The sequence below is a fragment of the Callorhinus ursinus genome, unplaced genomic scaffold (genome assembly GCF_003265705.2).
Source record: "Callorhinus ursinus isolate GAN/ISIS: 27379988/994484 unplaced genomic scaffold, GSC_fseal_2.0 scaffold4, whole genome shotgun sequence".
Lineage (NCBI taxonomy): Eukaryota > Metazoa > Chordata > Mammalia > Carnivora > Otariidae > Callorhinus > Callorhinus ursinus.
This window is the reverse complement of record NW_027397066.1, coordinates 152,734,259-152,760,688: the sequence shown is the minus strand read 5'-3', so window position 1 is coordinate 152,760,688 and position 26,430 is coordinate 152,734,259. Positions and strand designations below refer to the sequence as shown.

Genomic DNA, 26,430 nt, shown 5'->3' with positions numbered 1-26,430 from the left:
CCCGTGTTGGTGTTTTTTATACAAACACAGCTCAGATAAAGTTAAGCACCATTTCATACAATTTAAGAAAAACATATCTGAGTTTTCTAAATAATGTTGGATTATATGCTTACATGCACCAAACTAAAATTTGCTATGGTATTTTTTTAAGTAGACTCCACACCCAGCATGGAGCCCAACATGGGACTTGAACTCACGACCTTGAGATCAAGAGTCAGACACTTAACCGACTGAGTCATCCAGGTGCCCCACTACAGTATTTTCTAAATTTATGCTGTTCTGTATAGTTTCATATTTTTTCAGATACTAAATCAATGTATACATTCTAGGTTCAAGAGAGCACAGGTACTTCTATAAAAAATAAGTTTTATTAACAAAATGGGCTCACAGTATAAAATACATATAGATGGTTCATTATACCAATTTTTTTTTTGGATCATCTTTCTTATTAGGTGTAGCACTGTAGACAAGTAAATAAAACACAAGCAAAGACTAATTACCCCTGCCCAAGGCCTATGAAACCATGAAAAACAAACACAGACTGCTAACTCGGTCATCTTTTACCTCTCCTTCCACCATTAACCTCTTGGAAAGCTGCTTGTTACTCTTACGCTACGTCTCAGTACCATCCTGGCCACTCAAGAGAGGCAGAATTGGGAAGAAAATGAGTTTAAGTTTAAAGCAAAAGCTCTTGCCCAAAACAGTGCTAGAAATCTAGCTTAGGAGATTCTGGCTGTAACTGCTGATAATCACGTCCCTCAAGGGCCACTTCTTTATTCCTTAAGCCAGAGAACACCACAAAGACATGACTAACTTTTTATGCCCTTCCTCAGTTTGGGCTGGGCAGCCCCAGCGAAGGATGGCAGGATTTCAGTGAAGTAGAAATGGCTTAGATGTTCCATTTAGAACTTCTGTAGGAATTTGAGAACGAGGTCCCGCAGTCGTACCCTGAGCATCTCATCATTATCACAAATGATATGAGTCGAATCTTCCTCAATCTGGATGAGCGTCTCCGCTTCCTGGAGCAGGACAATATGGCCCTTCGCTGTGTCTTCTACCTTAATATCGCTGAAGCCATGCTGCTCCAAAAGAAGAAGAGAAAGGAGGATGATGGATACTGTGAAAGCAAGGGGCTGACTGAAAGGCAGGAGGATATTGCAGCAACTGACAGTTCTAAGAAAGGACACTTCCTAGACTTGGCTAAACTGAACCTTCTAGAAACTGTCATTTTTGATGCTCCCCAATATAATTCTTCAGACTTGTCACAGGACCTCCTACAACAATAGAATTTAAACACAGCTGCATATACTTTAAAAGAAGCCTCCAAACATGCAAAATCTCATGCAAAACACAACAAAACTTCTATAACCTGCATAAGCTTTTGTGAGTTACCTGAGGAGCACATCCAAACACCTGGGTTCAGCCCATGCTGGGCTGTCCATCACCAGCCTCCGAACCATGCCAATGGTCCCTGATTAAAAAAAAAAAGCCTCATCCCATCCCAGGAAAACGCCATTCCTCAAAGCAAGATACCAATGGCCTTGTGATTTGGCAAATCCTTCTCGAGGAAGAAGGAGACAAGGCAGCACAGAAATACTTCTCTAACTACCTTAATGTGAGTTACAGAATTTTCTTACACATCATAACATGAAATTGAGAAAGAGGAAAAGAAGTAGAAATAAGACTGCTCTGCCTGAAAGGGACAGGTGCTAAGGGTCAGTTTCTGGATGAGCCAGGCCAAAGGACTAAGTGAAGGTGTTTCTGGGAAAGCAAGCTGTTTCAAGCTTTAAAAAGAAACAAGTCAAGCTGAGTCCTACCAATAGGGGCCAGAGCAGCACCAAGTTCCGAGGAAGGAGCTGCTGCCGTGTTCACTGCATCACACGGGACACTCCCAGGCTAATTCCCATACAGTGTCCCCACCTTCAGGGGCCAGGAGGGCTGCGCAACGTGGTCACAGTCTTTCCTTCAGGGACAAATTAAATCACTGATGGCCGGCTGCCGATCCGGGGCAGGGCCAGTGTCCTCCAGAGTTCCGCCGATTTCCTCCCTCTTCCGGCCCGTTGCTGGGCGTTGCTTCTCCCACTCCCAGGGATCTGGCCACATGGGCGCCTCTGCCCTCACTGCCCCCCCAGTCCTGAGCCTCTCGTCTCTTGTGACACGGCCATGCTGGCGCTCTGACAGCAAGGGGTCTTCTTGGAAAGTGAGCCTTGAAGGGGCAGACCTACAAAGTCGTCTTTACCTGGCCTTTCCCACCTTGCTCATCGGTCGCATCTAGGTTTCTGAAGGGCTCCCCTGGTTAGTTCCCACAAGAAACGGGGTGGGGTGAGGTAGTCTCATGGCCGAATCTGATGGGAAGGGGCTGGCAGAGAAGAAACAGGGGACCTATGGGGAAGGAGGGCATGGTCTTCTCTCACCTCGCTGGGGCCGTCCCCCCGTTCTGTTTCCCGCCATGACCCTGCATCAAGCAGATGCTTCAGGGACAGCAGCTCAGCTGGTGGAGCCCGAGAAAAAAGCAGCAACACACACGAGCGAACAGCAGGGAAGCTGCTCCCGTGCGGCCTGGGTAGCGCTCACCTTCTCCAGCGTCTGCACGAACTGCTCTACGGGGATCGAGCCGCTGAGCAGGGGCTTCAGCACTTTGCAGTCCGGGATGTCCTCACTCGCCCGCTTTCTCTTCTTACCGCCGGTGGGCTGGGCCGGCCTGGGCGGGGGCTAGAGCGGGAGACAACGCAGATCCCATCAAGCACTCCACCCTGAGAGTGGGCAGTGCAGGGCCACGGCATGAGCCTGTCTGCCCAGCCCGCCCAGGACCCCGCTGCCTGGCCCGCGCCATCCCCGCTGCAAGGTCAGCCAGCTCTGGAGTTCAGGGCCACCGTGGGCTGGGGGCTCCACCTGGCGTTCTTTGTAACAGAAGCTAACGCCAAAGCACCCACACAGCATCGGGGCCTTTCCTGGCAGAGGGGTCTTCCTTTGATCAAGACTCATTTTTAAGTTTTAAATGATTCATTTCAGTATTTTCCAAGTAAATTCTTTAAAAAGTCAGAGAAACTATCTACAAAGTGGCGGTAATGGAATTTGGTGAGGATGAAGTGGGAAGGTGAGAAATGATCATGGCAAGGGGCTCCCGTGGCGGCGCGCATATTTTACATGGCAGAAAAGTCCAAGTCTGAAAGGAGTTTTTCTCGGTGGGGGGGGGGGGGCGGTGCGAGGACAAGGGCCTACAGAGTGACGCCTGGAGGCAGTAAACACGGTGAACTGGGGCACGAGGTGCCAGGGACAAGGTGCTGTGGCCTGTGGGCTGGGTTGGCTCACAGCTGCCCAGGTGCTGCCCGCTTCCCCAGGCGTGTTCTGTAGGGGAGGCCTCCTCCGGGGGGTGGGGGGGTGGGTTTCCCTGCTGCTCTGGGGGCTCCCCCCCTGCCCCGCCCCACGCCTGCAAGCAGCCCCCACCCCGCACTCTGCACTGCGGGTCTAGCGAAGGCGCCGCCGGTGCTTGGAGCCGGGAAGGGCACTTAGGATGATGTGCGGCCCCAGCTCTATGAATAATAGCTGCTCTTCCCATTTATCTCTCTGAGGCATGTGGCCAGAGAAACAAGTAGGGAAGAATTTATATGCCGTGTTCTCTGTGCTTCAAATCTAATCCATTAAGGAGTCTGGTCTCTGACTTGTGCTGGTTGGAGTGCCAGGACCACTGGTGGGGGGTGGCCTGGGGGGTTCCTCATCTTCCCAGGCTCCAGCGGCAACTCAGGGTGCAAGCCCAGCCCACCCTCCCCCATACCTGAAGGACGTGCTTGTTATCTTTCGTGTGCAGCACAGCCGAGACGGTTGCCAAGGAAATGCCAGGCTTAATCTCCATGGGCACCAGCGCATCTGCAAGCTGGAAGCAAACAGGGTCTCAGGTGGGCTCACCTACATGTGAGGGACGAGGTGCTGCAGCTGCGCCATCCGAAGTCAGCACCAGGAGGCCACACGGGGAGCTCACGGATGGCTGGGGATGGCCAAGGCCAGCTTTCCACAGCCACCAGCTTGCTCGCAGCGCCGCGCCCCTGCCAGCCTGGTGGGAAAGGTGTGGTACCTGGCGCCATGAAGCTGAGCCATTAGTGACTGCCATTCCTCCTTTTCTTTTCTTTTGAACTTTTGTTTATATCATCGCAGTCTAAAATGATTACATGACTTTAAGGAAGAAGGTAAAAAAATTTAAAAATAGGTTTAATCAAAAATACATCACACATACAAGAAAGAAGGAGGTAAGAGAAGCGGAGAGAAGGGGGTGGTGGCGGTGGGTAAACTGGGCTGAGAAGAGGAGAGAAGGAGCCTGAGCCCAGTGTTCTTCGGCCTGCCCTGGGTGCTCTCCCTGGAGGCGGCCCACAACTCTCAGCAGCCACCTTGCGTAAGCCTGTGCCGTCGCATGCCAGGACCCCAGGGTGCTGACCCTTCTGCTTCACCCTTTTGTTAGTCAAGCCCCCAATGATGCACCACCAATACCCTGCCACGGGCTCATCACCCGAGCTGCCACAACCTCACATCCACCTTCCAGGTGGCTTCCAGACCGCTCCTGACACTTCCACGGGATCGCTCAGAAACCGCTGAGGGCTCTTCCTTACTCAGAATACCTATCAGGTGCCGACTTTCCATGCCGGCCTCTGCCTCTGTCTGACCTCATAACCACCAGGTGACTAGTGTCAGGTAGGAAGGACAGGACAGCAGCATTTGGACTGAGTGAGCTAATTCCTCGAAATCTGACTTCTCCTAAAGGTGGAACACCCAACCATCTCTTTCCCTACCACCCGAGTCTGACGTGCACCCCTTCTCCGAGGCAGCTTTGGAGCTCCCCGACCCCACCACTGGCAGCGATGTGTGATCTTGTGAGAAGCCCTCGCTTCCAGGTTGAGTCGACTATCACTCTGACACATGTAGACCCCGGGCTGTGCAAGTCTCCTTTGTGTAAAAACAAAAGTGAATAAATATGCAAGACTCCATTTATGTTAACTATGAAGATCAATATCCCACAGACAGAGGACGCCGCTTAGGACATTTAAGAGGAATGTGAGAACTGTTTCACGAAATAAGGAAGCACACACAGCATGAGTGTGAAATGCTCCCCCTGGGAGACCCATGTCTGCTTCGGGCTCCCGACAATGCCCGTCCGCATGTGGCCTGGCAGCACTGGCCTGGGAGGTGTGGGGACAGCATTGTGGGGACATGGGCAGCCCCATGAGTGAAATATAAGACTCCGTTGTGCCACGAGGGACGTCTACCTAGAGTCCACAACCGCCACCACTCAGCTCAGACATGTCTGCGAGCGGGGGATGCATCCCTCGCTGCCCAAGACCAGAGAGAGAGTTTTCCCACCAGAACACATCCACAAGGGCTGGCACATCAAGTCGCCTGTCTTGCACTTACAGGGACAGAGGAGGAGGATTATGAGGAAGCTGCAGAGGACACACTCTCATTTGGGGGAGAAATAAGCATTCCTTAGCAGTAGCAAAACCTGAAGAATGGCGACAGATTTTAACCCCTGCATCTCACGCAGGCCTCTCCCAGGCAAAACTCAATGATGCTTTTAGTTCTCTCTACATTCCGTATAAGGACAAAGATTTCTGTGAAAGAATGTTTCTGAAAGCATGATTTATAATATAGAAAAAGCAGAGATCATAAATGTCCATAACTGAAGGAAGAGTTATGAGATGCACTTAAGATGTTAACAGCTGTTACTTCACTACACGAAAAACGAGAAGGCTCTGAAGACCCCACCTCCCTTCCCAGGTCCTCGCTTAAGGGTCTGCTTTCTGTGGCCAAAAGACAGCCACCTCTGGGACAGTCCTCTTCTGAGACTCAAGGGGAAAGCCCAGGTTTGACCATGAGAGAGAGAACGGCTCACCTCTGGCATGATTTCGATCTTCTCATAGCGACGCTTGAAAGGTAAGGCGAGGACCTCGGCCCGCCGGTACGACATGGCAGGCGGCTGGCAGTCGATCATCAGGTCCATCCGGTGGGACTGCGCGGGGGGTGGCTGTGTGTACTGCTCGGGGCAGACCACGTGGAGCGGCTGAGAACCGACGGGACAGGGGCAGGTGAGGGAGACGGCCCAGCCATGGCCTCGTGCGCGCACGCTCGAACGCACCACTTTCACGCCATCTGACCTCTCCTCCTCTCAAACCCAAGTAACGGGGAGCAGGAGAGGTGAGCGCAGTGCGGGGAAAGAAGAATAAAAACTTCAGGGCAAAGCCCTCAACTGCCAGCCATGTAGACCAGTGGGGGAATCCAGTGCCTCTCTTTGCATTTGTTTTTGTTTACTATTTTTAAGGCACTTTGATGGTGACTTCCATGGGTCTACTCTTAACTGGTCCTGAAGGCCCTGGAGGGCATAATCTTGTCACACCTACCATCACTGACTGGTGGGGACAGCTGGTGGCCAGTGGGCGACAACTGCTGACTTTCGGGCTAGTCTGATGTTCCGGGGTTGGGCTTTTTTCTGGTATCGGCAGATCCGCTGGTTTTCGACAGTGGGCACTGGTCAGGTCACATACTCAATTGTGTAGGACAGACTGAATCAGAGCTTTTTTCCAAAATATCTCTCTTTGTTATTTTGAGAGACAAAAATAGTAAACCAACGTCTACTTGGGACAAATACTACGCAACTGAAAATTGATCCCAGCAGCCCTGAATTCATTGTATTGCTGCTGCTTTTACTTAAGAGCCTGGAGCTGGCCTCAAGTTCCTGGAAGGAGGCCTTCCAGCAAGCCAACCAGCTGCGTTCAAAACAGCGCTTGTTCTGTTGGGCTCATCCTTGTCTCTTCCTGACCCGGGTGGTATGTTGTTAACTCCTCTCACAGCCAGCTGACGGCACGGTCTCAGCCTGAGGCCTCCAGCCGCCTTTCCCCCTTCTCCAGGGGAGACCAGGTGGCCTCCCGTCCCCACTGTCCCTGTGCTCCGAGGGGATCCATGAGCGCAGCACTGCTGTGGGGATGGCGAGAGGCCGGGGTGGGGGTAGGGGTCTCTTAGTCAACTGTCTCTGCCCGCATGCTGACGCGTACACGATGGGCTATTGCATCACCAAACCGGCCCCAACTTATCCACTGCTCTGATCATGTCTAGAGAAAGCCCATATTCTTTCCTGTAGGGCCAGCGAGCGAGGAATCACCATTAGCCATGATCTCTGCATTCCCGGGGCTCTTCAGCTTCCCATTCCTTGCTACCCTTCCTCAGAGTTCTGTGTTAGTGCCTCCCAACCCGAGGTCAAAGATTCTGGGAGGAGGAAAGCAAACTTCTGACCTGGGCTGAGGAAAGTGAAGGGAGCTAATCATCCCTTGCTAAATTACTAGGTGAAGTGACAGGAGACATGCCAGGGCACTGTGGTGCTCATTTGAGCTCCTGAGGCAGCGGGGAATGAGAAACCTTCCTCTGGCCTCGCTTCCTGGCCAGTCCCAAGCAGCCTCCCCACGCCCACTATCAGACATGCTGCTGAGCGGTCGCTCCCCACCCTCCCTCTCAGTTCTCCTGCTGTGCAGACAGCCTTCCTTTTACCGACCCATTTACCCAATTACTTCTGCCCTTTCTCTATGGCAGAAAGTGCAAAAGGAAAAAACACACAAAAGCAACAAAAAACCAAACCAAACCAAATCTCTCATAAAAAGCAAAGTAACCCAGTGTGTGGTACTCATCCACATGTACAACAGGGCCCAATCCAGGTCTCAGCTAAACTGTCTTTTGATCCATGAGATTTCTAGAATGACTTTTTTGAGGGGAGAGGGGGCAACTTGCTTTTAACTGGACACAGAATTTTCTCATCAAAAATAATAGACTGTTTATGCTTTTTTTCCCTTCCACTTTTGATTTCTTTAGAACAGAAAGTTGCTTTCCGGGTGTAAAGCTCAGTGCTGTGAAGGGTAACTAAGGAGCGCGCCAGCATGCTGCAGACATGTGAAAAGTGAGCCAGGCAAGAAATGCAGCAAGGCAGCTGGCCCTCACCCCACAGACGCACGAACCCCCCGGCGGTGACAGGGCCGTGCGGGGACACCTGCGAAGGGTCCCTTCCTTACCTGCACTTCCTTAAGCAGCTTGGACACTTGGATGAAATTCAGCCGTGTATCAATGGGGCAGTAAATGCATTTCATGGCCAAGGGCTGGTAGGGAGCCAGTGCTTCCAGGTAGGAGAAATCAGGTTCTAATGAGAGCACAAAAACAACATGTGAAATGCACACAACGGAGTCGCCGCCAAGTGAGGAGGCGGCTGGTGTGGTTAAGGCCAAGCAGACGGCCCCACGGTCGGGAGGCTGAGGCAGTGGAAGGCCGGTGGGAGCCGGGTTCCTTATCACTGGGGAGGAGGTCTTTCCACATAAGGACAAGGAGAGGCCCAAGTGAACAGCGCAGGGTGGATGCAGAATTGGATGGATGGGTGTGAGCTCAAGGCTTCCAACACACAGAGACAGAGGAGATAAACAAGCGGTAACTAAGTAAATGGGGGAGAAGGGAAAGCACTTCTTTACGACAAAAGGCCAAATAAAGGTAAAAGAAACAATGAAGGTAAAGAAAAAAAAAATCCCCATTTGGCAACCATCACAGTAATAATTTTTTCTGACCAGGATCATCAATAGATGCTAAAAAAATTAGACAGAAATCTGGGGAAGACCAGGATATGTAGTCTCAAAGTGTCCATCTGCCCCGACCCCCAAGACATGATTACATATAAAAATAGTGACCTCACAGTGGAGAAATCTGGCGCAGGCCACTCGAATCGAGTGCTCAGAGTTAACACGCAGGGATGAGACAAGCCACACACCACCTACTTGGCAGGATGCCCCAAGAGGAAAAGAAAAGGACCCTGGCCCCACGTCACCATACGCTCCTGCTGCGGCCACTGTGCTCCTCTCAGCCAAGCCCCCGCGCAGCCTTCATGGCCCGTCTGTTCCCTCCGAACCACTCACCGCAGCCTGCTTGGCAGGGACAATCAATTCACTCGAGGAGGCTGTCCACCCTGAGCCAGAAGAACCGGCACATTTCTGGTGTGAAAAATAATACTCAGATTCCCAACAGCCTGTGCCCCGACGAGGACATCACTTCTTACAGCCCTCATGCGTACACTCACCTGTCCCACTACCTTATCCAGTGCATTTGGGAAAACTGATGGAACTTCCAGATTTTTAAACTGCTCCCCATCCAGCAGCTCCTCTTTCCTGAGAAGAACACCCCCAAATGAGACAAGCATTTGGGAGGGATGACAGACTCCCTTTTGACGTGGACTGTGTGAGCTTCAACTGTGCCATGGCTGTAATGCGATCCGCAACAGTGGTCTAAGACTCCTCTCTGACACAACCAGACCTCACAAATGACCTAACTGCTGCTCTGAAAGCCCCTCAACACCAGTTGAGATTTAAATTCATTATCCCAGGTGGTCATTGACCATCACACAGCCCTTGATTTCTTCCTAGCTGAAGGAAAATTCATACCATAGCCAATCCTCTAACTATGCCTGTGTAAACACTGTACCCACTGTCCTATCAGAGTCAACAACTCCTCAAAAAGAACAGGAGAGACCCCTGCTTAGTCCTAAGGTTCTCCAGATTGCCTCCCGCTTAGCAAAACTTGGCAATGGTGAGGTTCTGGGTACCATGAGTCAGTGTCTTGTGGCCTGACTTCCTCTTGGCCAAAGGGGGCACGGGAAACAGAGAAGCAGCTGCTTTTCTAAGCTGCTGACAGCTTTTCTAAGCTCTGACAGCTGCTTTTCTAAGCTCTCGTGACCCTTTCTACTAGGCCTTGCTGTTGGCCAGAGCTGGCCTATCACTCACGGCTAGGCCACGGTGTTCTCCTGTTGGACACACACAATTTCACAGAGCACTCACACCAGACATGGCCACTCGGTGACCACAATGGATCAAGACAACAACAAGAACCCTTTTGTAATCGTGCCTGAACACAAAACCACAACGCTGTTCCAACCCCAAAAGAAGTAAATATTACCCTATCCTGGCTCCATTCTTCTTGCCTTCTAGATAAGAATTATTAAGATACTCAATCACATAACCACTCCTGTTTCCTGACAGCAGCCAATCCAGAACAATGTCCCACAGCTGTGAACCCACCTCAAAATCAGCCAACACAAGCCCAAATCCATAGTTCTTTTCAACATGCTCTGAGATGCCTCCCACTTCCCCATGGTATGCGTCCTTCCCAGCTGCAGTGAGTTGTGATGCCACCTTTGTTTGACTAGTCACGTGGTGGAGGCCTCTGGCACTCCTCACCAACAGGCTGAGCCCAGGGAAGGGCCCCAGTGTCCCTGATCCTAAAGCGCTGGGGATGGAGTAGACTCTCGTCCATCATTCAAGTCTTAAAAGAAATGAGAAAGAAGTCAATTGATAACTTTCTTAACAGCTTTTATGTGCCAGGAACTGTATGAAGTGTCTTCTTATAACATTTCACTAAACGCACAGGGCCACTCAAGGAAGGAGCCAGCAATAACGCCATTTGATGAGGAAGGAAATGAGGCTCAGAGACATGGGTAACTTGGCTTCAGTTACAGTCCATTGGACCACATTCGGATCAAGGTTTTTTATTTCACTGCCTATAAGATTTCCAAATCCCAAGGCTGACTAAAGATCTAAAATTGATAAAATAATATAGTTATTAAGTAAAACCCCTGCTTGACCTCATGAAAGGATCTGTTCTACTTTGAAGGGTTTGTCTCCAGAAGGAAAACTGTAAGCCAGGGAAAACTATAACCAAAGGAGAGAGGCCCAATTCAGGAAATAATTCCTAAAGGGTAAAACAAGAGTGGTTACTAGAATTATTGCCATTCTTGAAACAGCATACAAAATCCTCACAAAAACATTTAAGTAGAAATCTGCCTCAGGGAAAAATCTCCAAAAACTGCTGTGAAAGTTTCGTCCAGCATAGTTTCCTAACAGTCCATCTTGCTCTAGTCCGACTCCTTCCCTTGTGGTTTCTTCACCCTTGGTATCTACGACAAATGAGTGTTCATACTTCTGTCTTACTGTAAAATTCGTCCATTGGTCTCCATTTGGTCGGTGTGTTGAGTGATGGCCCCAGGGGAAAGGGCAAGCTTTTGTTTGTTTACCTGTAAATATGACAGTGTTGAGACTCGACTTCCCCCAGAGCTCCATGAAGTGGACCACGTCCCCAAACCGGAGGGAGGGGTGCCCGGTGAACACCACGCACGGCTGGCGGAAATCACTGCTGAAGTCTCCGTGGAGGCTGGGGTAGTGCTTCAGCTTGTTGGTCTGAATGAGCTGCAAGATGTACAGAGAAGCACACGAAGAGACGTCAGCCCGTGCAGGCAGAGGCAAGAACCGCACAGCATGGCAGAGGGAGCAGAAGGAAATTACAAATATAAACAAATCTGATTGATATTTGTCAAAAACAGACATTGTCTACCTACAAGGTGACTTTCTGAACAGATGAGGCCTTCTGGTACGTATTAACATACTCAGGGGATACTTCTGTTCAGGCTGTTAAGGCCTGATGGAGTCTAAGTCTTCCTTTAGAGCTTCCTGACACTTCAAGCTCTGGCCCCAGAAGTTCCCAATATGAGTTATTATTTGAAGTACAAGTAACTTTCCCAAAATACATGAATCACTAAGTTCTGTCAACAATAAACACCTCACACAAGGAAAATTATTTAGCCGCATAGGACCACCTCTTGAGAAGTTATAGCTGCAAGTTACTGCAGCAACTTCATAAAGACAAAGGCCAAATTGGCTTTCAGAAATTTAGATGTGACATGCTCACAACACAGAGCTGTGGGAAGATGTGGGCCATGCGCAGCCTCAGACTTGTCTCAAAAGTGTATGCTTTGAACTAAAAAGATCTCCCTTCCAGCACAATACCTGGCACTACTCTCCCAAAGTCATGCCCAACCCAAGGCAACACCACAGACAGCAGCCCCACACGGCGTCCTGTGACATGGCTCAGGAGCTCTTCCTGCTGCCCTGGCCCTGCCCTAACCCCCTACTCCAGCACCAAAAGGTCAGATGACAAACATCCTGATTTCAGAGACCCTATATACCTGCTAGGTCAAAGGGAGTACTGCCCTGAGATATTGTCTGATGGATAAAGAAATGGTCTGTGACACAACTTAATCTGACGCAACCCATCATGCATAAGAGGGGAGCCCAGTCAACAACCCCAACTCCAAGTGAAGTCACCCCAATAGTGAGATGTGGCCACAATGGGACAACCCCCAAATGGGAGCCAAACTCTCTTCACTTTAAAGATTTAATCTTTAATTCAGAGAGACTGCTTTTACTAGTAACACTGCGACACTACCCCGGAGATCCCAATCAGGTGTCCGAGGTTGGATGGGACATGCATAGTAAACATGGAGCAAACGCTGAATTCCCACCTTCCTGCCAAGTTATGTACAAGTAAGCTGATACTCTTTTTATAACCGATCTAGCCAAAATCATTCCTTGTCCCAGTTAAGTAAGGGTGAGCGCTGTCTAAAAGACTAAGCCTGCTGTGTCCGTTGCCGTCAAGGAGATGAATGAGACTCTTAAGAATAGCAGTGGGTCTTTGCACGTAACTTAAATCACTTTTTGGTCTTTACCTACAGTTCCTGAAGTTCTTTCTTCTGATCAATGCACAGAAACTAAGATAAATTCATCTCTCTCTCTCTTTTTGGTTTTGGCCAATTGGATCTACCTTTCCAGCTGACTTACTATATTTGACAATCCAGAATTACCTCTGCACTTCTTTAAGGTCTAAACCGCACAGGCAATGAAGCTGTAGGGTAGGAATTCTGTAATTTTTTTTTATCAGTACTAAGGGCAGAACTGTATTTTCTCATGGGCACTGGTCACAGTACCCAGAGTCAACTCCATCATGCCCTAACGTTGGCAAGTGCATTTCAGGACCCCTGTTCACGCCACTATGGTCTTTTCATATTCATTACTGTAAACAGGACAAAGGTCATCTGTGACATATGTGGGTAAGAATGTATAGCAACACTCTTAGAAAACAAAGAAAGGCTAATTGTTGATAGGAGGGGAGAAAAACAGACTTTCAGTGGTAAAATCAGCCACAAAATATGTTTTGCCACACTTAATTTTCTGACATTACTTCATTTCTAGCCTGAATTTCACTGCGGTAATGGCAGAGCTTGCAAATACCGCGGCTACTGTAACAGTGTGGGGACTAAAAAATGACTTTCTTAGAAATTGCCACGTGAAATTCTGGTTCGGTTAAAATCCTCTGGAGTAGGAATAAGTAAGAATAGTACGAGTTGTCAAGTTTTAAACAGTTAGCAGGATGTTTGTTGCAATTTTCTCAGAAATTCCCGTTTGCCCCTTTCCAGTTACTGTTGCCCCATCCCTACCTCCAAGGTGACCACTGTGCTGGCTCCCGATACCATAGATGAGTTTTGTGTTTTTGAACTTGTATATAAAGAAAATCACATGGTGTCTACTCCCTTCTGTCTGACTTATTTCACTCACATCGTGTTTGTGAACTGTGTTTACATGACTATATGTAATTGGAGTTCGTTCATTCTTATTGGTGTAAGATATTCCACTGTGTGAATATACCACAAAGTCCACTAGACTGTTGACGGCATTTGGGTCTATTTCTGAACTACTACTAAGAGTGCTCTCAACATTTCTGTGCATCTTTTGGTGACACACCTATGTATTTCTGTTTGGTATGTACTTCAGAAACAAAACTGATGAGGCAGAGAGTACGTTCTGTGTTTAGCTTTAGCAGATACTGCCAGTTTCCTAAAGTGGTTATGCCAATTTAAACAACCTTTTAAAAAATATAACAAAAAATTGGGCGTAACTCTTGTCAGATAGTAAGAGAATTGTTAAGTATATTACAAAATGTCCATATGATATGCTCCAGAATACTAGGCAGCAATAATAATGATATGAGGCACACAGAAAAATGTCCATGATACACTATTTGGTGAAAAATATAATGAAAACAAAACTGGGACAAAGCTATATAAAAACACTCATCTGTTCTATGAGAAAGGTATAATTTTTCCATTTTTAAGAAACAGAGGTATAGGGGAGCCTGGGTGGCTCAGTCGTTAAGCGCCTGCCTTTGGCTCAGGTCATGATCCCAGGGTCCTGGGATCGAGCCCCACATCGGGCTCCCTGCTCAGCGGGGAGCATGCTTCTCCCTCTCCCACTCCCCCTGCTTGTGTTCCCTCTCTCGCTGTGTCTCTCTCTGTCAAATAAATAAATAAATAAAAAAACTAAAAAAAAAAAAAAAAGAAACAGAGGTATAACTGACATATAATGTTGTATTAGTTTCAGCTGTACAGTATTTTATCTATTGTGAAAAAATCACCACAGTAAGCCTCGTTAACATCCATCACCATAAATGTTACAAACTTTTTTCTTGTGAGAACTTTTAATATCTGCTCACTACAGTCACAATGCTGTGTATTACATCCTATGACTTATTTATAAGTAGAAGTTTGTTCCTTCTGACCCCTTATTTTCTAAAAACTTAAATGTTATTATTTTCATCATTAAAGCTTCACATATATGGTCAACATAACTAACTGGAAAGAAGACTTTACACAATAAATAAATCTGTCATTATGTAAAAAAGTTAGTAGTGGGTATTAGATAAAATTCCTCACCCAGTCAACAGAACAGAGGTAGGTTATGAAATGCAGACACATACTGGTACTATAATGTGTTAATGACAAGAGAGAGTAGTGAATCTTGAGTTAGAGTACTTCCCAGTTGCCTCACATGGGAAACAAAGGGCTACATGAGCTTATGTAAGGATTTTTTAAATTTTTATTTTGAGAGAGAGAGAGGGAGAAACAGAGGAAGGGGAGAGGGAGAGAGAGAGAATCTTAGGCAGGCTCCATACCCAGCATGGAACCCGAAGAGGGGTCTCATGACCCTGAGATCATGACCTGAGCCAAAATTAAGAGTGGGACACTTAACTGACTGAGCCACCCAGGCGCCGCAGGATTTTTTAAAATCCGATGACCTACTATCTCCATCTCGAACCATTTATCTACAGTTTTTCTTGCTCTCACCCGATAATGCCATTTTCTTACCTCTGCATGAGGAAAAGGTGGTTCTGGGAGATACACCTTGGTCTGTTTGTTGTGACAAAGCCTTTTAAAGAGGAAAAGCAGATGAGCTTGTTAGGTAGAGCACACAGGGGCATTTGCTGCCACCTAGTGGTAGCAGCGCAAACACTACTAAAGGTTACTTAAAATCCTCCTGTTAGGGAATCTCGCTGTGACTAAAAGCCAGCGCCTATAGAGTATTCAGAACATAAATGTCTTGTGTGCATTTTTTAACTCTTAAATTACTCAATACACTTTTGCCTTAAAAATAAGCCTGTTATTTTGGAATAGTTTTAGATTTACACAGAAAAGTTGCAAAGACAGTCCAGACTTCCCTTGTGCCCTATACCCAGAGTCCCCTTCACGTTAACATCTTACATAACCACGATCCGTTTGGTGAACGAAGAAATTAACATTACTGCATTACAACCAACTAAATTCCCATTTTGTTTGGATTTTTACCAGTTTTTCCACTAAAGTCCTTTTCCCATTGCAGGATCCAATTCAAAGTATCCTTTGATTCTGTCCTAGCCTATCCTTGCATTCATTGTGATCGCTTTTGAGGACAAAGTGACAGGTTTTTTTCAGACACACAACTTGCTATTTTGCACGCCCACTAAGTGTTTTAGGTAGTCTATGCTCTTTCTTGGCCAGGTCTGACATTTAAAATATGGAAATGTCTGAATAAAGCAATTGTGGCAAAAGTTAACAACTGATATCAAGACTCATGGGTGTTCTGTAGGTTTGGCATTTTTAAAAGTAAGAAAAAAATATATGTAGTGATGTATGTTTGTTAGCGCCCATCTGTGAGAATTCTACTAAAATAGTATTAAAGTATTTCAATAGTTCTAACAGATACTACTTTTGGGGGAGTAGTTCAGGACTTCAGGGTTTGGGTTTTATATTAACTTCATTAATACTACTTTTTAATTTTTCCTACACTTCGCTTTCCTTAATCTTGATTAAAAAATCACTTTATATGTTTTTTGGAGGAAGATGTAAATATAGAAGGAAGATACTTTCGGAGGGTTACTTTATATTATATATATAGTTCTAAACAGGAAGATAAAACTCTTAAACTCAGGAAGAGAGGCAAATACAAGATGTTCATTTAAGGTTTCTTAGATTGTTGCAAAGGATATTATGCTGCCTTAGTTAGCATCAATATAGAAAACTAAAGTATTTCTGTCAAAAAAAAAAAAAACCAACCAAAAACAAAAACCTAAATGCCTTGTGGTATCCTGGACTAGATCCTGGGACTGAAAACAGACATTAGTAGAAAAATTGTACAATCTGAATAAAGACTGGAGTTCAACTAATAATAACATGCTAATGTTCATTTCTTAGTTTTGGCACGTATATATGGCCACGTAAGACGTTAACATCAGGGGAAGCTAAGTAGAAGGTATATATAGGTGTTCTCTGCACTATCTTTGCAACTTTTCTGTAACCCCAAAATTATTCCAAAATAACTTTATTATTTAAAAAAACAAAATCAAAGACAAAATCCAAAGTGCCAAGATGGGAAAAAAAGTCTGCAGAAATATAACAAAAGAATAGAGTTCAGATAAAATGGTAAGAGAAGTTTAACACCTCTAATATGTAAAAAGGGGACAATTTACAGAAGCCAAAAATCTTTCTGGAAAGCAATTTAGATCTGTATAACGAACATTAAAAAATATTTATACTCTTTGTTCCAATAATTCCACATTTAGTAATTGGCCTAAAGCAGAAGATGCAGTCATATATACATAAAAATGATATTAATTGAAGATTTATTACTAAAAAGAAAAAACTGGGCCAAGCCTGTCTGTCCAACAATGACAACAATTAAGTAAATTATATGATATACAAATGAGGTACAAATAATGTAATAATGCAGTCATGTAAAAACTATGTTCTTGAAGATTTTATAATGCTCTAATCTCATATTAAAATTTTTAAAAGCAGGATCCAAAATTAAATAATCAGCATGATCCTCATATAGAAAGAAAAAATCCATCAAAATGCCAACAGTGATTATTATTTCTGGAGATTGGGCTTATGGGTTCAGTTTTTTCCTCTTTCCTGTAACTTGTATTGTTTTCTATAGTATATGTGTTTACACATATATTAGAAATGAACAAAAAAAAAGACCCAGAAACACAAAAACACCCTACATTAATTTTCATGGTCCTGATTTCTCTCCCATCAGATATGCTGACAAGAACAGCATGCAGTGGGGCAGGGGTGGCCTTGGGTAGCACACCAGCACCTGGGCCTCGCAGGGCTGGCCCTGGAGTGTTTTACTAAGGATCTGGATGAGGAAATTCAGAACATGCTAATTGTGCAAGTGATACTTAGGGTGGACTGCTAATTATTCAAGATTAACTTCCCATGTTGGGGGAGAAAAGACCCTATGCAAAGAATAAAATTCAATAGGTACCAATAAAAGTGACAGCCCTAAGGACAAACATGAATAACATGCACAGGGGATGGAGAAGCTTGTTTGAATTGAGAGAAAGAAAAAAGAACCTTGACTACAACTAAAAGGGGAGGGAAGAAATGCCCTTTAAAAAAGGAGGAGTGGGGGAGGCAGTATACGGAACAAGTTACGACAGAATGACGTACAAATTCCTTTTTAATGAGAAACTCAGTAGAATACTGTGTCCACTAGGCTCCCACACAACTAAAATGGATTAAACACACCGGTGTATGTGTCATACCCCCGTCTAGAAACTCCACTCTAAGGCACTGTTAGGTCGACTGTAAAAGTTAATGTATTTCCCCCATCCCTCCCTTTTTTTGGCCAGGTGAGTTAGATTCAGACGTGCATCTAAATAATTCTAACAGGGTTCACTGATTTCATCCTATACAATCATTTACCCACCTTAGGACTGGATCAAATAATTTCCTACTGTAATAAAACTTAATTTTGTCAAATATCATGCTATTGAAATGAAAAAAAATCCAGCCTTTCTTATCAGATTTGGTGTTATAAATTCCAGACAACATGAGCTTGGGTTTTGAGCTTCTAGAATGTCACTTCACTTTGTAACAGGCAGAGGGTAGCATGTGAGAGGATAAATGCATAATATTTTTATCACTGATTTTGAAAGTGCTGGCTAAGTTAAATCTTTGCCTTTCATCCTTCTCTCCTTGATCACTATTCTTCTACATCCTAGCAACATAACAGATTTGGCTTTCACTAATACAATTTTCACATCACAGACATGGAAAGACAACAAAATGTAAGTCTCATAATGCAAGGAAAAAAAACCTATTTCTATTCTTTTTTAATTAAAAAAACTTTTTACATTTTCATTCTTATTGCTTGAATGTGCTGAATCACGGAGAAGAACAGAGACATACCACTCAGCAAAAATCTGGGAAAACTCAAGTGAACTGTTGGCCACCGGGGAGATGAAGTAGAAAGGGATGTTGGAGAGGCCGGCTGAGTCAATGTACTGATACAGACATTCCAAGAGGTCATAGATCACGCCGGAAGGGTAACAGGGCACCAACACGTTTCCTCCATTCCGGACTGTCAGTGCTAGAAAAGTTGAAGCCAGAGAGAAAATGGTGGCATTAAAAGAATAGTTTTATAAAGGTACAACAAAACTTTAAAAATAATATTTGGATTTCTTTAGTTTTCCTACTTCTGTTCATACAATTCATTTCCCATGGATAACGATCTGTTTCTTTTGAAGAACAGCACAGAGGTGGGAGAATCCAGAGGCTAACTTAACCATCAGCTGGGTTTTTACTGGATGTCTCAGTCCCTGGGAACAGGGTGTGCAGTGAAGGGTTTGGGTTTTAAAGGTTACCAATGGCAGCCGAGCTTCAGGACAGACCCTCCAAGCTCCTTTTCTTTTTAGCTCCTGCTCAAAACTTTGCTGGATTTGTCTCTGCTCAGTCTCTGACCACTGCTGAATGACCTATAAGGAAATAGGCCAAGTTTTTCCATTTGACTCATTTTAGGCATTTTCTTTCATTAATGTGTTATCTGTGAGAAAATCCTCCATACTTTAAATACTTAAAACAAGTTATCAAATGAGGAATTGCAACTTAGGGGTATAATCATATTATAAGTTATAACTGGCTAAAAAAGAAAAAAAAAACAAAGCTCTTTTAAGTTTGTTTTTTGTTTGGTTTCCAAAACAAACTGAAACACACAGCTTTTGGGTATAGATCTTGAAGCCTCTGATGTCTTGGATCCTCTTTGTTCCCAGGTCTGACACACAGGCTCTCCGAGATGCAGTACCCCAAGCACTGGTTGACTTGCCATTACGAGACTATGGTACCGTGGTGGGAGACAGTGGTCAGGGCTCCAGAGGCCTGGCCCTACTCCTGCCTTTGTCACAAGCTATAGGATCTTGCATAAGCCACTGATACCTGGCTGGGTCTGTTTCCTGATTGGTTATGAGAGGAGTGAACTAGATCAGTGGTCTTCAAGCTTTAGTGTACATGAATATTGCCAGGGAACATGTTAAAAATGCAGGTTTTCTGCTGGGTCTCTCCTCTCCCCAGAGAATCTGACTTACTAGGTCTGTGGCAGGGACTCCAAATTGCATCTTTAATAGGTGGCCTCAATGATCTTGAGGCAAGTGGTTAGTGGACTTTGAGAACCAGGAAATTAGATGTAAGGCTCCTTTAAGATCTAAAGTTCTTTGAGTCTATGATTCTAGATTATAAACAAACGAACATACAAATTAAAGATGCTATTTGAGACAAGTCCAATAATTTTTTCAAGGAAGAATAAATTGTGTTCGGCTTAATATCAGCAAAGAACAAAAAAGTTTGGCATGGGCAGGTGAAATTTCAAAGCATACTGCCTTTCATGTAAATATAAGATGACTATTTCTTTCCCCCAGAGCAGAGGCGACAGCACTTACAGTTGCTAGGTGTGGAAGGTCTGAGCTCATTAATCCCTCTTTGGTAACCGTCATGGACTGAAGGTCTGTGTCCCCCTAAAATTCATATATTGAAGCCCTAACTCCCAATGTGATGGTACTGGGGGTGCGTGCTTTGGGCAGTAACTGGGTTTAGAGGAGGCCATGAGGGTACAGCCTCCATGACGTGATTAGTGCCCTTACAAGAACAGGACGAGACACGAGAGTTGCTTCTCTCTGCCAAGTGAGGACACCCTTGTGGGTATCTACAAGCCAGGAGGAGGGCCCTCACCAGAACCTGACCATGCTGGCAACCTGATCTCAGACTTCCCAGCCTCCAGAACTAAGAGAAATAAATGTTGTTCAAGCCACCCACTCTATGGTATTTTGTTACAGCAGCCCAAGCTAAGACAGTAAGCAACCTATACTTTTCCATAAAGAAGGGCAGGATTTCTAGATTTTACTGACAATTATATCCAAAGAAACATATATTTCTTCTAGGTAGCAAACACCCAAGTCTCCCCCCCAAATTTAGTCTTCTCTCAAAGAAAAAATAACACCAACCAAATACTGGTGGAAAAAAATGATGTGTTCAGCGTTTTGCTGTTGTGAATGCAAAGCATTAACGGTCTTTTCAATCTGCTATTATCTGCAAAGCAAAGATGTGATTTTTCCCTTTTTTGACAACCACTACCTTGTATGCACGCCCGTCCTGCCCCCAAATCCCACCACAAAGCAAGAAGAATAAATAAGAATTTTCAACATAAGTGAAGTGGGAGAATGTTGAGTATCTGTTGCATAAAAGTGCTAAACACCTGAATTGACTCTTACGACAACCATTCTAACATTCTTCAGATTTCTGTTGCTTAAGAATTGCTTTTGCTGACAACAGCAAGCTCTGAAGGACAGGCGAGAAGGGTGGAGTAGACAGGGGAAAAGCTTTGAAACGCTGGAGGATGTGAATGTGAAGGGAAGGAGCACAAACTACCGCAGAAGCAAGGTATCCAAAAGCAAACCTAGCACACCTCATCACATCCACAGTACGAGCTGGTCACATACCCAGATTGCTGCAGAACTCTCCCACCATGCCGTCTGGGTTCGCGGTGGGGATCTGGGTCAGGCCTGTCAGAATGAGAACGTCACTGTTTTTGAGAGAAGCTTGGTCCATAGGCTGAAAAACCAGAGAGAACTCTGCTTAGTAATTCAAAAAGAAATGGTAAGTATAAGTAGTAAAGGAAAAAAAGAATACCGTCACTGTTCTGTGATCAAATCATTGTCGTGTCCTCTTACTTCCTCTAATGAAGTCTGTCTGGGAACAGCAGCGGGGACGACCACACACCAGAGGAGGCAAGAGGGAACTTTACAGAATGATAAAAGAGTCCCATGCCTCGACTGGTGTGGGGATCACATAATGTGAAAATTCATAGAACTGTATGTTTAAGATCTTTGGGTTTCACTATACATAAATTTTACCTCAATTAAAAAAAAAAAAGAATGGGGCGCCTGGGTGGCTCAGTCAGTTAAGTGTCTGCCTTCGGCTCAGGTCATGATTCCAGAGTCCCAGGATCGAGCCCCGCACGGGGCTCCCTGCTCAGCGGGGAGTCTGCTTCTCCCTCTGCCCCTCACCCTGCTCTTGTGCTCTCTCTCACTCTCTCTCAAATAAATAAAATCTTTAAAAAAGGAAAAAAAAAACAGCTTCCTATCTCAAATTTCTAGAACACATTGCTCTTTTCAAAATGCTATCTCACACATATCATTGGTGGGTCTCCAACCTGAGTGTGTATTAGAATCACCCGGCGGGTCTGCCGAAACATGGATTCCTGGGTGCCACACCCAGAGTTTCCGATTCAGGTTTAAGGTGGGCCTAAGAATTTGCATTTCTAACAAGCTCCCAAGAGATGCTCCTGGTGCTGGTCTAGGGATCATGCTTTGAGAACCACTGCACTGTATAATCTGATTCTCAACACAACTCTGCAAAATGAAAACAAGCGTTTAAAAACTTGAAATAAATACATGAAATAAGTTTACATTATGAAAATGCAAACTGGGACTCAGAGAGCCAGGCGATTTTTCCCAAGTATCCATGGCAGAGGAGCCAGGAAGAACGCTGAATTAGAACCAGAAATATAAAGCCTCCCTCCCAGTCCCTTATTAGTCATGGGACCTCAGCTAAGGCTCTGAGCTGGGTTTCTTACAACACAGGCATATTTGTTGACCCATCTTCCTTCACTGATTTCTGAGAGTCTCATGAACTAATATACACAATCTTCTTGTAAACTATGAAGTCCCACCGTGGTGCACTATTATGTGATCCTTAGGATGTCATATTTTTATTTTTACCTGGCACAACTTGAATTTAATTTTGATTATTTTCAGAGCACTTAAAAAAAACCAAAACACTAACTACCCTTTCCAAAGAAATCAGGATTCAAACTGAAAACAAAAATGAAGGTCCATGGATTGAGATGCTGGAGCTATTTTGTAACACATCTTTTCCTCATTGTCATTTCACATACTCACCGGAATGTAAGAAGAAAAAAGCCAGAAACCCAGTTTAGTAAGAGGCCTCATCCCTCCTTTCTCTGTTCCACCTGGATTTTCCAATAAAGAAAATTCCAAACAGTAGCACAGCAAAGGCCCACCACCCACAATGTTATCTGAATATATGTGCCTTTTCATGTATATTCCTTTAGCATTTTATATAAACATGGATATAAGGGCTTCGTTATTTTTAAATAACATGATTGCAGTTATATACGCTGTTTTATAACCCGAGCAACATTTCTTTAACATGAAGGCAGAAAAGCATGGTCGTGACAGCTATACTGAATAGATTCTAATTCCTACTTGCACAGATGTATTATACTAATGCATACAAGAGCTTTTCCTCTGCCTGGGCAGAACTGATCTATCTATATGCACTCCTCTAAAAAATACATATGCATTCATTGTTTCCAGAGAAGGAAGAAGTACAGGACAGTGGTTTATACTAACAGATGTGCAACGAGCCTGGAAATGTTCACTGTGTGCATGTGCCAAACAGAAGAACTGAATGGTGACAAAAGGGATCAAACTTTGTTAGCATATTTAGCTTAAAATGACAACAATTTTGTAAGAACCTTATTAGAACAAGCCAACAATGAGTCACAGGGCTGATGGGGGAATTCAGAGGGTCTAGGAACCCCCTAAATAGTATATACAATTCTGTGTGTGCCTATGTACACTTTCCCATAGATTTGATTGGGTTGTCATATGGGGCCATGACCCCCCAAAGGTTAAGAACTACTGACTGAAATGAAAACATGTAACGGAGAGCAAATGTGGTCCTGAAAACATTATCTCTGAACCTCAGCCATCAATGTTGCCTTCCTTTGAAAAATTAATGCCCATAGTAAAAAACAAAAGCAGTACTACAACATGAATACCGTGGAGTTGGAAGTTACAAGAAATACTTCATGATCAGGTCAGACTAGATGTTTGTTATTTTAGCCCTAAACCTGGAGGCACTTGTTGATTTGCAAGGCTACTGTAAAGAATCAGCTTTCAAAGCCTTTTAGTGACACTCTCAGAACCAAGCTGGTACTGCCAACATCTCCATTCCCACCACAAAAGGGCAAATGTGTATATTATTGGTGTCAATGGCAACTCACTGAGTGCTTTGAGTGGGAACATTTTGTACAAACACACACAACAGAAAATTCCATTGTGTCCAAGAATCAAATAAAAATACCTTACACAAAGTTGACAGTCACAATCAAGCTTGTGAAATAAAATTTTGAAAAGCCCTAGGCCCAAGGAAGCTGTGGTCATTGTGTTGGCTCCTCTGCTGGTGAATTTACATTGGACACTTTGCACAGAGTATGAGAAAAAGGAGACTCAGTCTCTAGGTCCTAGAAAGTAGCCTATAATCTAGTTGAAGAGAAAACATGTATGTATTATCGAAAAAAGGGATTTTGGGGACACCTGGGTGGCAGAGTTGGTTGAGCGTCCAACTCTTGGCTTTGGCTCAGGTCTAAGCTCAGGGTCGTGGGATCGAACCCTATGTCAAGCTCCACGCTCAGCATGGAGTCTGCTTATGTTTCTCTCTCCTCCCTCTGCCCCCCCACCCTGGGTCTCTCTCTCAAATGAATAAATGTTAAAAACAAAAGAGGATTATTCAAAAAGCCATAGAAAATATAATGTGAATTTCAAGAGTTTGTACTGGGTCTATAAGGGCCAAGAGGAATGCAGAGTAGAGGGCCCCACCAGACCAGGTGGGGCCACTTATACACGGCTTTCTGGCAGGTGAAGTTTTGCGTCTAGTTTTCTTTCTTTGGCTAAGGAACTTTAAAATATCCTTTGGAACAGCTGCATGACACCCCTTCTTTCCCACAGCAAGATGTCCCTTCCACATATGCCCCGTGGCCTCTAAGACTTTCTATACCAGCACTATTCACACTGCTTTGTAACTGCCTATTTACTTGTGTCCCCCACAGGACTATGGAGCTCCCTGAGGGCAAGGATTTGTATCCCTAATTCCTAGCAAAATGCCTGGCACACAGCAAATAGTAAACAAACATTTGCTGAATAAATGAATGCACAAAAAGAATGTGGTCCGGTAGGAAATGTGAGAGCATTCCATACTGGGAAACAGTTCTCCAGAAGTCAGCAAGGTGAGAAACAGCAGGTCGGCTTTGGCAGGAAGGCTGGAGAGGGGGTGGGCAAAAGGCAGAGAAAGGCAACCTGCAGATGCCAAATGAATTTATTTGGCTGGAATGGAAAGTTTACTTTGGGGCTGAGAAGAGAGATTAGTAAAAATGAGGGAAAGTGTAACGAGGAAAGAACCAGAAAGGTCAGAATCATGAAGACTGACAGAGTGGATAGTAAGGAATCAACAGCATGAAGCAGGTGACAGTTGAGGGGGTGAGACCAAAAAGAGGGACAACACTCAGAAGCCCCCTGTAGCAGCCCAGACATAAACGGGGAAAAACCGTCATTTCATGGCACTTGAGGAGATGGAAGAGGAAGATCTACACAATATCACGGAAAACTGTTAATAGACAGGTGGGAAAGGGCCAGATGTACTGGACAATGGACGAAGTGAGACCTTAAGACGGCTCCAAATCCTCAAGTCAGAAATGTAGACAAAGGGAAATTTGGGCGCAATGATTTAAAAGAATAAGGAGGCAATAATAAGTCCAGTGTGGGATGGCTGCAGGTGTTTAGGGGATAACAAATGGATTTATTATGAGAATAAAAGATAAAACAAAGATGCGTGACAGATATGGGGATTTGCTAGGTACCTTTATTCAAGTATTTAACAAAAATGTCAGTTTGTTTAGAGTTGAGGAAAGTGGAATGTGCCTAGGGCCAATGCTGTGGGACTCCATAAGGTAAATGGGGAGAGAAGCAAGTAAACAAGTACATAATGCAGTGCAGAGCTTCCCTGCCCGTAAAAATGAGCAGTTTGGGAAAGACAGCTTTCTGGTGCTTGCACCCTATAATATAACAAAAGATCAAGTAGAGTAAGAAAACAGCAAGACTGCCCCCAGGAGCCGAGACTAAACAGAATTCTAACAAGAGAATGATGAATGATGTCAAATGCAGCTGTGAGATGCTGGGGAAAACAGAAAAGAGTAAATTTGGCTGGAGGCTGATTGCTGTTGGGCTAGAGACATGAACCAGTTCTCTAGAGGTAAAAGAGGGAAAAAGCCAGGTGCACAAAACTAAGCTGAGCAAAGCAAACAGGAGAAATCTCATCATGGTTACGAGACAGAGAATCCAGTAGTGAGGCAATGAGACAGTCCACTGAAAGCCTTTTTCTGTATTAAAATTCTTCAGGTTTACTTAGAGGCAGAAAAGAAGGAATGAGTGAATGACCCAATGACCTACACTTCTTTGATGAGAGAAAGGAAGACATAAATTTGAGATCATGAAGCACATCGTCTCTAGCTTTCTAAGACCAATTCAAAGCCCGCGCTCCCATGAGATCTCCCCAATCCACCCAGGAAGGGGGGGAAATCCCTCAGCACTTTAGGGGATTTCTAATCTGACAGGATTAACCACCTGCACCCTGAAGAAGAGTCCTGTAGGTCCGCATCTTATTCCCCTATTGTAACTTCTGTAAATGTAAAACCTACCCCTCCTCGTTCCCCTTCCAGCCTAGCATATTCCACTGCCCAAAGCAGGGGTTTAAGAGATGCCATGGACTAAGTGACGGAAGGAGTGACTGAACAAATCAATCAATGCATCTAAGTAGCATACGTTATTTTTGAGAGAAGGAAATAGAGTTGACCTCTGAACAACATGGGGTGGGGGAGTCCGCATATAACTTCTGACTCTTCCAAAATGTAACTACTAATAGCTTCCTGTGGATGGGAAGCCTTTCTGATAACGTAGTCAATTAATACATAGTTCATATGTTCTATGTATTATAAACTATGTTCTTACAATAAAGCAAGCTAGAGAAAAGAAAACGTTAACAAAATCATAAGGACAAGAAAATACAGTACTATAAACTTCCATACATAAGTG

General features: G+C 44.8%; 1 protein-coding gene across 2 annotated transcripts in view; it reads right to left on the bottom strand.

The window, feature by feature from the left end:
• Window positions 1-349: 349 nt before the first annotated feature.
• INTS9 (integrator complex subunit 9) overlaps window positions 350-26,430 on the bottom strand; it is a 104,042-nt gene continuing 77,961 nt past the window's right edge. For both annotated transcript variants that reach the window (XM_025873769.2, XM_073892537.1), the window contains 9 exons: window positions 20,977-21,088; window positions 18,398-18,578; window positions 15,032-15,092; window positions 11,072-11,243; window positions 8,040-8,164; window positions 5,879-6,046; window positions 3,776-3,874; window positions 2,575-2,712; window positions 350-1,079 (listed from right to left, as the gene is read on the bottom strand). In XM_025873769.2, coding sequence (XP_025729554.1) covers window positions 903-1,079; window positions 2,575-2,712; window positions 3,776-3,874; window positions 5,879-6,046; window positions 8,040-8,164; window positions 11,072-11,243; window positions 15,032-15,092; window positions 18,398-18,578; window positions 20,977-21,088 — 1,233 coding nt within the window. In that variant the 3' untranslated portion in view covers window positions 350-902. The remainder of the gene's footprint in view (window positions 1,080-2,574; window positions 2,713-3,775; window positions 3,875-5,878; window positions 6,047-8,039; window positions 8,165-11,071; window positions 11,244-15,031; window positions 15,093-18,397; window positions 18,579-20,976; window positions 21,089-26,430) is intronic.